The sequence below is a fragment of the Rhinopithecus roxellana genome, chromosome 5 (assembly GCF_007565055.1).
Source record: "Rhinopithecus roxellana isolate Shanxi Qingling chromosome 5, ASM756505v1, whole genome shotgun sequence".
NCBI classification, from domain to species: domain Eukaryota; kingdom Metazoa; phylum Chordata; class Mammalia; order Primates; family Cercopithecidae; genus Rhinopithecus; species Rhinopithecus roxellana.
In genome coordinates, this window is record NC_044553.1 from 158926768 (window position 1) to 158941481 (window position 14714).

The window sequence follows — 14714 nt, forward strand, 5'->3', positions numbered from 1 at the left end:
ACTAGCTAGTCAGATTCCAGGACGATGATGACCAACCCATACCTGGGTGTCCTACTTAAAGAGACAGTTGCAAAAGCTAACATCTCAGAGATATTTAAACCAGACATGTGTCTCCTCCAGAACTCTGCTCCATTTTGAAAGGCGCAGGCAGCAGTGGGCCCCTTACCGATGCTGTCGCTGTCAGTGAAGCCGAAAATGCCTTTCACTTGGTTGAAGGTAACATGCTTTTGAATCTTCACCACATTTTTGTAGAAACCTGAGCTCATCCTGCAAAGACAATGGGAATGAAATCCCAAACTGGAGGGCGGCCTTCACCGAAGGCAAAGTTACAGTTGTTAAAATTGGATGCCAGTGAGTAGTGGCATGGGCCAGACTTGGGGCCACATTGTGGTCAACACATAAGTACCAGGAAGGTGCCAAGAAGTCATCTGTAGGCAAAGATACCTGCACCAGGCAAAGCAGACACACGTTTACCTGTGGAGTTGACTGGGAAAGGCAGAAACCAGTGTGAAACCAACGTGAAGGAGACATACCAAACAAGGCAGGAACGCAAGCAGATTCAGAGACTCGCAGCTAGCATGAAAAATTTCAATTCTGCCAGGGTCAGCAGTTCAGTGGGCTGTGGAGCTCAAGTCTGGGAGCCCCCGGGAGCTTCTTAGTTGAGACATACTGTGTTGCGGGAGACTATCTGCTTATTGTCAGATGAGCATATGGATAGAAATCCATGGCCCGAGAAGGAGGAAGGCCTGTCTCAGTGCAGCTGGTCCTCCTAGCCTCTGGCCACTGCTCCCCATTGGTGTTTGGGCAGAACTGACCCTATCCCCAGCAACAGGGCTAGGCCATAGTGGCTGATTCAAGCAACCCAACTCTCTCTTCTGGATGGTGAGGGGTGTGGGTACCAGGCCTGGATCTGTGGCAGCCATTCTGATACCAGAAGGAACTAGGCTGAAGACGAAGCAAACACAGCAGGGTGTAGGGGTCTGGCAGAACCCAGAGTGGCTTCTTTTTCTTTGTTTTGAGACGGAGTCTCACTCTGTAGCCTAGGCCGGACTGCAGTGGCACAATCTTGGCTCACTGCAACCTCCACCTCTTGGGTTCAAGCGATTCTCCTGCCTCATCCTCCTGAGTAGCTGGGATTACAGCTGCTTGCCACCAAGCCTGGCTAATTTTTGTATTTTTAGTAGAGATGGGGTTTCAACATGTTGTCCAGGCTGGTCTCAAACTCCTGACCTCAGGTGATCCACCTGCCTTGGCCTCCCAAAGTGCTGGGATTACAGGCGTGAGCCACTGCACCGGGCCAAGTGGCTTCTTATATTGCATCTTTGCATTACTATATTCAGTAGCTTTCCCTTTAGGCCCTACCATGTGTCAGACACTACAAGGGAAAAGGGGGAAGGCTGGTGTCTTTTAAGTATTTGCACCACGTGGCAGGAACTGTGTTAGGTGCTGCATACGTGTCAATACTGCCAAAATCCCCTTCAAAGTAGTAGCATTGCCTCCACCTTACAGTTAAAGACTAGGCTCAAAGAAGTTCAGGGTCATAGTCACAGGCCAGTGAGTACAGGCGCTGGGATCCCCACACGGATTCACCTGGACCCAAAGTCTATGCTTTTCCCACCACCTCTTATCCTGTAGAACAGTTTAGACCTTTGGGATAGGGAGGAGAACTACTGAATGTCTTTGTGCAGGTGGGGTGGGGTGTCAGGAGTGCAGGGATGGACTGTGTCTTTCGCCTAGCAGCTGGCTGAGTTTCAGGCCCTGTGGGGCACTGGAGAGGGCAGGTGCAGTACCATAAAGGGGCATGCCAGGAGAACCCAGCATCTGTGTCACCCACTCAGCATAATGGAAACAAGAGAGAGCAAGAGCATAGCCAACGACACCACCTGGGAAGATGCAGCCTTTGTCTTCCTGCTAAGCAAGCCAGGAACACCGCGGGCAGGGAGGGTCCCGCCTAGGCACCGCAGCAGGCCTCACAGCCATTAAGGACAGCAGCTGTCTGTCACCTGGGGAGATGGGCTGCAGCAAAGACTCCATGCGCCACTGGGATTGAGGCACCTGGGACACCCTAACCCCTACAAGGAGGGAAAGTCTCCCGTACTCCCAAACTGTGGCAGGACTGTAGCTCCACGGTGTGTGACTGTTATTTCTGAGTTAGAGCACGCTGCCCTTTCTTATAAGACTGGTCATTACTTGCTGCAAGCTGCTGCCACTGTGCTGGCTGGCTGCAGGGTGAATGCGGGCACTGCACCGTGAGCATGCGTGATCCTCCCCTCAAGGGACAGCTGTCCTCCGGCACAGCTGGGATGGACCCACCACGCAACAGCAGCCATGCCAGTGCCGGCACATGGAGGTTTCTCACTGGCTTCAGTGAACACACATAACTGTATACCACATGTGGATGAATGACCAGTTACTCCAGGGAGGACACCTGCCTTTCACTCTCAGACAGGGTTTAAAGTCCAAAGAGATTTTAGATTACAACATTTACTGAGCGCTCCCCAGGTGTCAGGCGTGGCTTGAAGCACTTTATATGCAGTGCAGGCACTATCATCTCCTGACCACGGTCTTCTCTAACCCTGCTCTTTGTCCCTATTATCACCATAGAACTCATTATCACCTGATTGATCACCTGTTAGCTGATTCTCCCCATTAGAAGAGAGGCTCTACACAGCTGCTGAGATAATGGTTTTGCTCCCTGCTGTACCCACAGCATGAGTCTGGCATATAGCAGATGTCCAATAAATATGTGTAGAACAAATGAGCAGAGTGGAGAAAGCAGGCAGAGAGGAGCTCCTCCCATGCCCAGGCCACACAGTGGACGGCCGTCAAGCAGAGCACTTGCAACCTCTGCTATGCCGTCCCCCACTAGCACCCAGCTCCCTTCCTCACAGGAAAATGGAAGCTCAGAGATTTAAGGACTTGCCCAAGGGAACAAGACCAGGCAGGGGCAGAGCTGCGTCTCGAACACAAGTTTTCAGACTCCCAGCTCAGTGCCTGTGCATCCCTCAGGGCCCTGGGTGGGAAGGCCTTTCTGGGGCCACATGCAATGTGCAGGGGGAACTGTACTGGCTTCCTCCCTCATGGAGGCCTTCCCACCTCCCCCCGACTAGAAGAGGGCGATGGCTGGCTTTGTTGAATTTCCAGCTCCTAAACACCAGGAAGGAGCTTTATTAAGCCAAAGATACAGATTTTGAGTTAAATTCAAGAAAGAAAAGTAAAATGCTCAAATGTTTACAAGAAACTCTTAAAGTAAAATGTTTGAATAGAGGATTTACCCTTTAAAATGTCTCTCCTCACTTTAGGTTCAACATAAAATGCCTTTCAAGAAAAGATATCATAGAGTCTTTTGGTTGACGTACCGTCTGGGTTTCATCTTTACTCCATGCTTGTAAAGAAAAAGGAAGTTCCTGGCCAGGTGCAGTGGCTCATGCCTGTAATCCCAGCACTTTGGGTGGTCGAGGCAGGCAGATCACTTGAGGTTAGGAGTTCGAGACCAGCCTGGCCAAAATGGTGAAACTCTGTTTCTACTAAAAACACAAAAATTAGCTGGGTGTGGTGGCGGGCGCCTGTAATCCCAGCTACTCAGGAGGCTGAGGCACAAGAATTGCTTGAACCCAGGAGGCAGAGATTGCAGTAAGCTGAGATCGCGTCATTGCACTCCAGTTTGGGCGACAGAGCAAGACTCCATCTCAAAAAAGGAAAAAAAAAAAAAAAAAAAAAAAAACCACACAGACACACACACAAAACCAAACAAACAAAAAGGAAGTTCTTACTTAGTGAAGGTGGAGGCTAATCAGGAGCTGCAACCGCAGTTGCCAAAGAGACAGCACGGGGAACAGCGGCCTCACTCCACATTGAGAGAGCGCTGACAGTGGGGTTGCTCAGGTGGTGGTCTTTTCACGTGGACTGTTTCAAAGTTCATCTACCCCATCACACATCTACTGGCTAAATCAGCTTCGTGGACTATTACGGGCAATTGCTCCTGCCTTGCCACCAGCATTTATATCCATCGAGGAAGGGGCTCAGCTTTGCTTCTGCTGTGTCTGTGGGGCCCAGTAGGGGATGGGCCACAGACGGCAAATTCAGGAACTGTGTGTCTTACTCAGCTAGCGGGGAGAGGGCCAAGCTGTACCAGATGTGGCAGAGGTAAGGCCCAGCGTGATGGAGGACCAGAGAGGGGCATCTAAATTTGGCTGTGGGGAGGGAAAGCTCCTAGGAAAAGGTGATGCTTGATCATGCCTTTGGAAGAAAGTGTTAATAATTGGCTGGACATGGTGGCTCACGCCTGTAATCCTAGCACTTTGGGAGGCCGAGGCGGGCAGATCACGAGGTCAGGAAATCGAGACCATCCTGGCTAACACAGTGAAACCCTATCTCTACTAAAAATACAAAAATTAGCTGGGTGCGGTGGCGGCGCCTGTAGTCCCAGCCACTCGGGAGGCTGAGGCAGGAGAATGGCGTGAACCCGGGAGGCGGAGCTTGCAGTGAGCAGAGATCGTGCCACTGCACTGCAGTCTGGGCGACGGAGCGAGACTCCAACTCAAAAAAAAAAAAAAAAAAAAAAGAAAGTGTAAGAATTAGCTAAGCTGGGGGTGGCAGGGTCAGGAGAGTGGGTGGGAATTCTGGGCAGCACAGAGCACGTACAAAGGAGAGGAATGTGGAACTGCAAGCTGTTCCACTGAGCTGGAGGTAGCAGTGACGCTGGAGAGGAACACAGGGCCAATCACGAAAGGGCTCATGTGCTAAGCGAAAGGTGAGAATTCTCACTATCATCTAAGGAGGAGAACTGGGAAAGACCCGCAGGTGGAAGATGAGATTAGCTCTGAGTTTTCGGGAGATCACTGGCTAGTGGGGGCAGCGGTGGTGTGGGAAGAGAATAGCAGCTACTGGGCAATGCCAGCAGCACTGCCTGATTGGAAAGGGAGGAGCAGAACTCACGGTTGTCTCTGCAGAGGTTCAATCAGTTGAATCATTGTATGGAATGGGGTGAGAACAAGGAAATAAAGTGACATGAAAATTATACTAATACGGCTGGGCACAGTGGCTCACACCTGTAATCCCAGCACTTTGGGAGGCCGAGACTGGGGGATCACTTGAGGTCAGGAATTCGAGACCAGCCTGGCCAGCATGATAAAACCTGTGAGTGAGACTCTGTCTCAAAAAAAAAAAAACAAAAAAAGAAAATTATACTAATGACAACACCTATGTTCTTGTTTGATCCCATTTCATGGACATGGCTGCTATGACACGCAGCCACTAAACCCAGGTGCCAGGATCTGGATCTCTATTTCCCTTCCTTCAAGGATGCCACAGGGCCTCCATGCTCACATGGTTGAACAAAGAGAATTAATTTTAAAAGATCTACTAGGTGCCGGGCATGGTGGTTCACGCCTGAAATCCCAGCACTTTGGTAGGCCAAGGTGGGCGGATCACAAGGTCAGGAGATCAAGACCATCTTGGCTAACACAGTGAAACCCCGTCTCTACTAAAAATGCAAAAAACTAGCTGGGTGTGGTGGCGGGCACCTGTAGTCCCAGCTACTTGGGAGGCTGAGGCAGGAGAGTGGTGTGAACCTGAGAGGCGGAGCTGGCAGTGAGCTGAGATCGCGCCACTGCACTCCAGGATGGGTGACAGAGTGAGACTCCGTCTCAAAAAAAAAAAAAAAAAAAAAAAAATCTAACAGGTAAAATTAGAAAGCTAACAGTTTTACTGGCTGATAGAAGGGGAAGATTTCCTATCAGGGCATACATTGCTCTCAATGGATATAAAACCACTACCCAGTTTTGTTTTCTTGTTTTTTTTTTTTGAGATGGAGTCTCACTCTGTCGCCCAGGCTGGAATGCAGTGGCATGATCTCGGCACACTGCAACCTCCGTCTCCCAGGTTCAAGTGATTCTTCTGCCTCAGCCTCCCAAGGAGCTGTGACTATAGGAGCGCGCCACCACAACTGGCTAATTTTTGTATTTTTAGTAGAGACGAGGTTTCACCATATTGGCCAGGCTGGTCTCGAACTCCTGACCTCCTGACCTTGTGATCCACCCACCTCAGCCTCCCAAAGTGCTGGGATTACAGTTGTGAGCCACTGCGCCTGGCTGCTACTACTCAATTTTAAGGTATTATAAAAGGGAACGTCCTGGGGATGGAGCTCTAAGCAAGTCCGCCTGTGCTCAATGCTCACCTGCCCCTCTAGTATCTCTCTTATCCTGCCTCAGCCTGCTCTCTGATGGTGAGCTAACATGGGAGGGCCTGCTCAGAGCCCAACCTGGGCTGCAGGAGCACAGCAATGAACGCACTCCTCCTGGGGAATCACCTTAGGGGAGGAGTAACACGTCTTAGGGGAATGGAGTACCTTGCCTTAGGGGAGTACCACGCCCTAGGGGAGTACCACGCCTTAGGGGAGTACCATGACTTAGGAGAGTATCTTATCTTAGGGGAGTACCACAACTTAGGTGCTCAAGAAATATCTGTTGAGCTAGATAGCATCCTTCTTGTAATGGTTGACCAAAGTCTTATCTTTCTAACACATTTCTTGGTATTCATTTGGGATGAAACCTGAAGGATTTTCAGAATGAAATATTTTGGTTTATTAAATGGCTGATTAAAAGAACTAGACTGAGGGAACTGTGTAACCACTGAGTCTTTTCTCTGTGAGGAAAAGGTGCGTTGAAAAGGAGGAAGACATAACTCTGGAAGCCTGACTATCCTTGGTGAGAAATGGCAAGGCAGGACTTCCTGGCACAAATGAGGATGAAAATCTGAGATGCCATCATGCTGCGGCTGAGCCCATATTTTAAATTTTTGTAAATGTAATAATGGAGAGAATAATTGAGTCTTTAAGATACTGATATCACTTAATCCTTTCTATTTATATACACAGCTTTTTACTTTCAAAATTATTGGCAAATAAAACCAATAAACCAGCTCATAGCTTTTTTTTCTTTTTTTTTCCTTTTCGAGACGGGGTCTTGCTCTGTCACCCAGGCTGGAGTGCAATGGTGCGATCTCGGCTCACTGTAACCTCCACCTCCCGGGTTCAAGCGATTCTCCTGTTTCAGCCTCCTGAGTAGCTGGGATGACAGGTGCGTGCCACCACACCTGACTAATTTTTGTATTTTTAATAGAGATGGGGTTTCACCATGTTGGTCAGGCTGGTCTTGAACTCCTGACCTTGTGATCCGCCCACCTTGGCCTCCCAAAGTGCTGGGATTACAGGCATGAGCCACCATGCCTGGCCGCTCATAGCATTTAATAAAGGAAGAAGAACATTTACCAGGTCTTAAGACCATTTCAGGTGTTTCGAATTTAGCTGTGGTCATGACAACTTGACATCCACCTCTACATACTGAAAAGGCAGCCAGATGTTTTCTCCTTACCCCATGTAGTCCAGGTCAGAGAATATGAAAGTCTTGTTGATGTCAAAGCCACAGGCAATGATGTCCTTGGCATTCTCCACTGCATAGCCATAGGCCTGGTCCAGGGTCAGGTCCTTCCACAGATACTTCTCGTCATCCGTCATCTGGATGACCAAGGGCACGTTAAACACATCCTGAAGCCACCTAAAGAAACACAGGGGAAGAAAGCTAATGTCTCATCCCCCCTGTGGAGGAATGCCATCGTGCATCTGAAAATACAGTTCCTACTTACAATGTATGTTAAAACTTCCTTGCCTACAAAATCACAATTTGAATCATGATATGAATTTGATTATGGATAATGATAAGGTCTACTACCACTTATTGACCAAGATGGCCCTGTATGCTCTGTGTTAGCTGCTCTACATACTTTGTTTTGAAGCCTTACAATAGTTTTATGAGGTAGATATCTTCACTCTCATCTTGCAGATGTGGAAACTTAGATTCAGAGAAGTAGCCGGCCCACGGCCACGCGGACAGGGAGCAGGATGAGAAGAGGAGCAGGCCTGGCTGACTCCAGAGCTTCACTCTCCCCATCATCCCATAGTCCTCTAAAGTGAGCCCAGGAACAAAGTGAATGGAAGCCAAAAACATGCCAACTCTTGGTATCTTGGTTGCTCAGCAAATGAACTAGCATGATCTTGTCAGTTCTAAACATGGTTTATAAGCAACATTCTCAATTCACTGAGAGTAAGAAAAGACATAAGATCCAATACTTACTTTGTGAAAATAAACGGAATGAGGTGACCCACATGCATGGCTTCAGAAGAGGGGCCCCGGCCTGTGTACAGATAAAACGGCTTCTTATTTTCATAGGCATCGAGAACCTGATTCATGTCTCTAAAGGAAAAAGGAGAAGAGGAAGACTGTGATTTTCTGAGAAAAATATCAAGGCACTAGTGTACTTTTGGAAATGAAAAATATAGACAGAGACAAAACAACATGAATAACTAGAGTCTGTTACCTTTGGTGCTTATGATATAAAAATGACAGGAAACTTCTACTGAAATAGTTTCTCCTGTGAGTGTTTTAAAAGATAACATGTATAGGTTTGCAGCCAGGCGGGGTGGCTCACGCCTGTAATCCCAGCACTTTGGGAGGCCGAGGCGGGCGGATCACGAGGTCAGGAGATTGAGACCATCCTGACTAACACGGTGAAACCCTGTCTCTACTAAAAATACACAGAATTAGTTGGGCATGGTGGCAGGCGCTTGTAGTCCCAGCTACTTGGGAGGCTGAGGCAGGAGAATGGCGTGAACCCGGGAGGCGGAGCTTGCAGTGAGCCGAGATTGCGCCACTGCACTCCAGCTTGGGTGACAGAGCGAGACTCCGTCTGGGAAAAAAAAAAATGTGTAGGTTTGGAATAATGTGTTGAAAAGATGGATCCAGCTGTGTAGTTACTGGGATTCTTGGAATCCCTCCAAACATCAGTGCTGACACACTGTGACCTTGGTACACTTCCCTGGGGACACTAGGCCAATACCATATGATCTTCGCTCAGAATCACCTAGCCCCGAGGACTCTCAGACCAAGACCAGGCAAACTGCATGGGACCAGACAGTCCTGGCTTAGTAGGGAAAGTAAGAATTTTCTTCTGGGAGTTCAAAGGTCATGTCCCCAGTTGGAGATCTATCTAGGCCCCTCAGCCAGCTTGGGACTAGGTATCCTCATCTGCAAGTCACTCTAGAGTCATCCCCCTCCCCACCAGGCTGCTTCCAATGACAGCTGCCTGCGCCCCACCTCCAGAGACTGATTCAATGGATCTGAGGCGCTCTCTGGGACTGTGTTTGTTTGTTTGTTTATTTATTTATTATTTATTTATTTATTTATTTAATTTATTTTTGAGACAGAGTCTCACTCCGTCATCCAGGCTGGAGTGCAGTGGCACGATCTCTACTCACTGTAACTTCCGCCTCCTGGGTTCAAGCGATTCTCCTGCCTCAGCCTCACGAGTAGCTGGGATTACAGGCACCCGACACTACGCCCAGCTAATTTTTTGTATTTTTAGTAGAGACAGGGTTTCACTATGTTGGCCAGGCTGGTCTCGAACTCCTGACCTCGTGATTCACCCACCTTGGCCTCCCAAAGTGCTGGGATTACAGGTGTGAGCCACTGCACCCAGCCGGGAATGTGTATTTTTAAAAAGCTCCATGAGGGGTTCCAATGTTCAGCAGGGTGGGAAACCAACACGCCAGGATGAATGTCCTTTGTTTCTGGGTAATGTGTCCCCAGATACAAGATGAATAACTACCTTTTCCAGAGGTCTGGGTAGGAGAATCTAGAGAACGGTATTCTGAAAGTGACTTCTCCTTATATTCCCCAAGCCAAGGGTCACCATTGCTTATCTCTGGACAGATACAATTGTGGGTGTTCTGGTTTTTGGGCTTAGTTTTCATTTTTTTCCCATGAAATACTCACATACTGCTTTTGAAATAAGGAGGCCGGGCGCGGTGGCTCAAGCCTGTAATCCCAGCACTTTGGGAGGCCGAGACGGGCGGATCACGAGGTCAGGAGATCGAGACCATCCTGGCTAACATGGTGAAACCCCGTCTCTACTAAAAAAATACAAAAAACTAGCCGGGCGCGGTGGCGGGCGCCTGTAGTCCCAGCTACCCGGAGGCTGAGGCAGGAGAATGGCGTAAACCCGGGAGGCGGAGCTTGCAATGAGCTGAGATCTGGCCACTGCACTCCAGCCTGGGCGACAGAGCGAGACTCCGTCTCAAAAAAAAAAAAAAAGAAACAAGGAAAGAAAATAACCTATAATTTTGGAAGGAAAGAATCTTTCTTTGGTTCTCACAACTAACCAAATTAAACTTTTATGGGCTTACAGAAGAGAAAAAAATGCAGTTGTCCTACGAGCTGCTTTTTTTGTGTTTATGGGGAGCAGCTGAGAACTCACTGTGTGCTTGGTCCTGGGGTGAGGTGCTTCTGACAAGTGTGCAGCAATTTACTGGGCTCCAATTTTGAGCTCCTGTTTTATGAGGATGGGTTCCAGCAGAGGCTCATTCAGCTACTGAGGGAACCCAGTCACCTGCCCACCACCTGAAGCTTGACTGTGCATGGTAGATCTCATTTAATCTCTAATTTTACAGATGACAAAATCAGACAGAGGAGCAGTATGAAATCTGAGAATGGGCAAATGCCTCAGGTCCTATGCTTTCCTAAGCCAAGAGGCTACAGGATTACTATACTGCAGTCAATAAATAAGTCACAAAGGCAGTGAGAAGAACCATGCAATGCTAAGATAAAAAACGTTGACTACAAACCAATAAAATTAGTAAACTTTGAACCAAAGTGACTGGGTGTGTGTGTGTCGGGGGGGTGGAATAAAAGAGAATACTCAAATTACCAAAATCAGGCATATAAGAAGGGGCATTACTACTGATCTTATAGGAATAAAAAGGATTACTGTATAAGGGAATACTATGAATAACTGTATGCCAATATATTAGATAATCCTGATGAAATAGACAGATTCCTAGAAACAAACTACTGAAACGAACCCAAGAAGAAATAGAAAATATGAACAGATCTGGAACAAACAAAAAGACTGAATTAGTAATGAAAAAAATTTCTACAAAAAAAAGCCCAAAACCCCATTTTCACTGGTAAATTCTATCAAATGTTCAAAAAAGAATTAACACCAATTCTTCCCAAGCTTTTCCAAAAACACTAAGAAATACTTCCCAACTCATTCTATGAGGCCAGTATTATTCTGATACCAAACCAAAGACATTAAAACTATAGACCAATATCCCTTATGAACACAAACGTTAAAATCCTCAGCAGCTCACAAACCAAATCCAGCAACATATAAAAAGGATTATACACCATGATTGAAAATCAATTTTTTTTTTTTTTTTTTTTTTTTTTTGAGACGGAGTCTGGCTCTGTCGCCCGGGCTGGAGTGCAGTGGCCAGATCTCAGCTCATTGCAAGCTCCGCCTCCCGGGTTTATGCCATTCTCCTGCCTCAGCCTCCCAAGTAGCTGGGACTACAGGCGCCCGCCACGTCGTCCGGCTAGATTTTTGTATTTTTTTTAGTAGAGACGGGGTTCCAACGTGTTAGCCAGGACGGTCTCAATCTCTTGACCTCGTGATCCGCCCGTCTCGGCCTCCCAAAATGCTGGGATTACAGGCTTGAGCCACCGCGCCCGGCCTATCAATTGATTTTTAACACCATGATTAAGTGGAATTTGTTCCAGGAATGCAAGGTTGATTCAACACACAAAAACCTATCAATGTGCTACACCATACTAATAGAACAGAGGCCAAAACCCACACGATCATCTCAACAAACACAGAAAATGCAATTGATAAAATCTAACATATTTTCATAATAAAACCACTAACATGTTGAAGGGTATATAGAAAGCCCACAGCTAACATTATACTAAATGGTGTATATTCGGTCTTCACTGAAAGCTTTTCTCCTAAGATCAGGAATAAGACAAGGATGCTCACTTTCTACACTACTATTCAACATCCTATTGAAAGTTCTAGGTTGTTGGCCGGTTAGCTTAGTTGGTTGAAAGTTCTAGTCAGAGAAATTAGGAAAGAAAAAAATCCAAATTGGAAAAGAGGAAGTAAAACTGTCTCTAATCATAGGAGATACAATCCTATATGTAGAAAATCCTATAGAATCAGCAAAAAGAGAAAAAGCATTAGAGCTAATAAACTCAGCAAAATTTCAGGATATAAGATTAATACACAAACATCAATTGTATTTCTTTCTTTCTTTTTTTTTTTTGAGACAGAGTTTCACTCTGTTGCCCAGGCTGGAGTGCAGAGGCACGATCCCCGGTCACTGCAGCCTCCGCCTGCTGGGTTCAAGCCATTCTCCTGCCTCAGCCTCTTGAGTAGCTGGGATTACAGGCGCTTTCCACCACGCCTGCCTAATTTTGTATTTTTAGTAGAGACGGGGTTTCACCATGTTGGTCAGGCTGGTCTCGAACTCCTGACCTCAAGTGATCCACCCGCCTCGGCCTCCCAAAGTGCTGGGATTACAGGCGTAAGCCACCATTCCCGGCCATCAGTTGTATTTCTATATAGTAGCAACAAACAATCTGAAAATGAGATTAAGAAAATGCCATTTACAATAGCATTAAAAAGATAAAAATTCTTATGAATAAATCTAACCAAAGAAGTGCAAAACCTATACACTGAAAATTATAAAACATCAAGGAAAGAAATGAAAGAAGTGAAAAGACATCCCATGTTCGTGGATTAGATGAATTAATATTTTACGATGGCAATACTCTACAAATGAGTCTACAGATTCAGTGCAATCCCTATCAAAATCCCAGCTGCTGCTTTTGCAGAAATGGAAAAGCTGAAATTCATATGGAAATGCAAGAGGCCTAGAATACCTAAACAATCTTGAAAAAGAACCATGTTTGAGTACTCACATTTTCTAACTCCAAAACTCACTACAGAGCTACAGTAATCAAGATTATGTAGTACTAGCATAAGGATAGACATGTAGATCAGTGGAATAGAATTGAGAGTCTAGAATGAAATCCTTAAATATATGGCCAACTGATTTTTGGCAAAAATGCCAAAAGATTCAGTAAGGAAAGAATAGTCTTTTCTTTTCTTTCTTTTTTTTTTTTTTTTGAGACGGAGTCTTGCTCTGTAGCCCAGGCTGGAGTGCAGTGGTGAGGTCTGGGCTCACTGCAAGCTCCACCTCCCGGGTTCATGCCGTTCTCTGGCCTCAGCCTCCCGAGTAGCTGGGACTACAGGCGCCCACCACCACGCCCGGCTAATGTTTTGTATTTTCAGTAGAGATGTGGTTTCACCGTGTTAGCCAGGATGGTCTTGATCTCCTGACCTCGTGATCCGCCCATCTCGGCCTCCCAAAGTGCTAGGATCAGAGGCGTGAGCCACTGCGCCTGGCCAAGAATAGTCTTTTCAAAAAAGAGTGCTGGGACAATTGGATACCCACAAGCAAAAGAATGAAGTTGGAGCTGTACCTCACAAATAACAAAAATTAACTCAAAAAGGATCAGAAACTGAAATGCAAGAGCTAAAACCACAAAATTCTGAGGAGAAACTATAGCTATAAATCTTCACAACCTTCGATTGGTCAGTGGTTTCTCAGATATGACACCAAAAACACAATCAATCAAAGATAAAATAAATTGGACTTCATGAAAATAAAAAACTTTTATACTTCAAAGGACTTATCAGTAGAGTGAAGAGACAACCTATATAATGAGAGCAAGTAATATATGAATAAGAAACTAGTATCCAGAATATAGAAAGAACTATTATAGCTAACAATAAAAAAAAACCACAATTAAAAAGTAGGCAAAGGATCTGAATAGACACTTCTCTAAAGATATAAAAATTATTAATAAGCACATGAAAAGATTCTCAACATCCTTGTCATTAGGGAAATGCAAACCAAAACCACAATGAGATACTATTTCACACCCATTAGGATGGCTATAAAACACAACGACATGGAAAATAACAAGAGTGGATGAGGATGTGGAAAAATGGGAAGCTTCCTATGTTGCTGGTGGGAAAGTAAAATGATACAGTTGCTGTAGAAAAGTCTGTCAGTTCCTCAAAGAGTTAAACATGGAATTATTATATAAGTCATTAATTCTATTTTGAGGTATATGCCCAAGAGAATTGAAAACATATATCCACCCAAAAACTTGTATTCAAATGGTCAGAGCAGCATTGCTTATAACCGAAAAGTGAAAATAACTCAAATGTCCATCAACTAATGAATGAATAAACAAAATATGAGGTATATCCATTCAATGGGATATTATCTGGCAATAAAAAGGAATCCAGTATGGATACATGCTACAACATGGAGGAACCTTGAAAATGTTATGCCAAGTAAAAGAAGCCAGACACAAAAGGCCACATGTTATATGACCCCATTTATATGAAATGCCTAAATCTAGATATAGAGAAAGCAGACTAATGGTTGCCAGTGGGGAGGGAGAAGTGGGGAATGACTGTTAACCCATTTACACCTAGTGTTCCATAATTGGAACGCTAAACTTGTGGGAGTTATTTATATCTTATTGCTCAAGGTGATTGCCAAGGTCTGATTTTTCACAAAAAATTTTTGCAACTTCTGGCATAAAGGGGTTAATGGGTAGAAGTTTCCTTTTGGGGTGATGAAATGTTTTGGAATTAGATGGCCATGATGGTCTCACAACCTTGTGAATATACTAAAACCCACTTAGTTGTATACTTTAAAAAAGTGAGTTTTATAGTATGTGAATTAAGGAAAACTTTTTGATTATAATCTGCCCAGAAAGTGGGTTGAGCAAGGCCTG

At 45.7% G+C, this 14714-nt stretch overlaps 1 protein-coding gene across 5 annotated transcripts in view; it reads right to left on the reverse strand.

The window, feature by feature from the left end:
* WARS1 (tryptophanyl-tRNA synthetase 1) overlaps window positions 1-14714 on the reverse strand; it is a 48335-nt gene that overhangs the window by 15319 nt on the left and 18302 nt on the right. For all 5 annotated transcript variants that reach the window (XM_010353646.2, XM_010353649.2, XM_030929868.1 and 2 more), the window contains 3 exons: window positions 8133-8252; window positions 7374-7556; window positions 167-267 (listed from right to left, as the gene is read on the reverse strand). In XM_010353646.2, the coding sequence (XP_010351948.1) occupies window positions 167-267; window positions 7374-7556; window positions 8133-8252 (404 nt within the window). The remainder of the gene's footprint in view (window positions 1-166; window positions 268-7373; window positions 7557-8132; window positions 8253-14714) is intronic.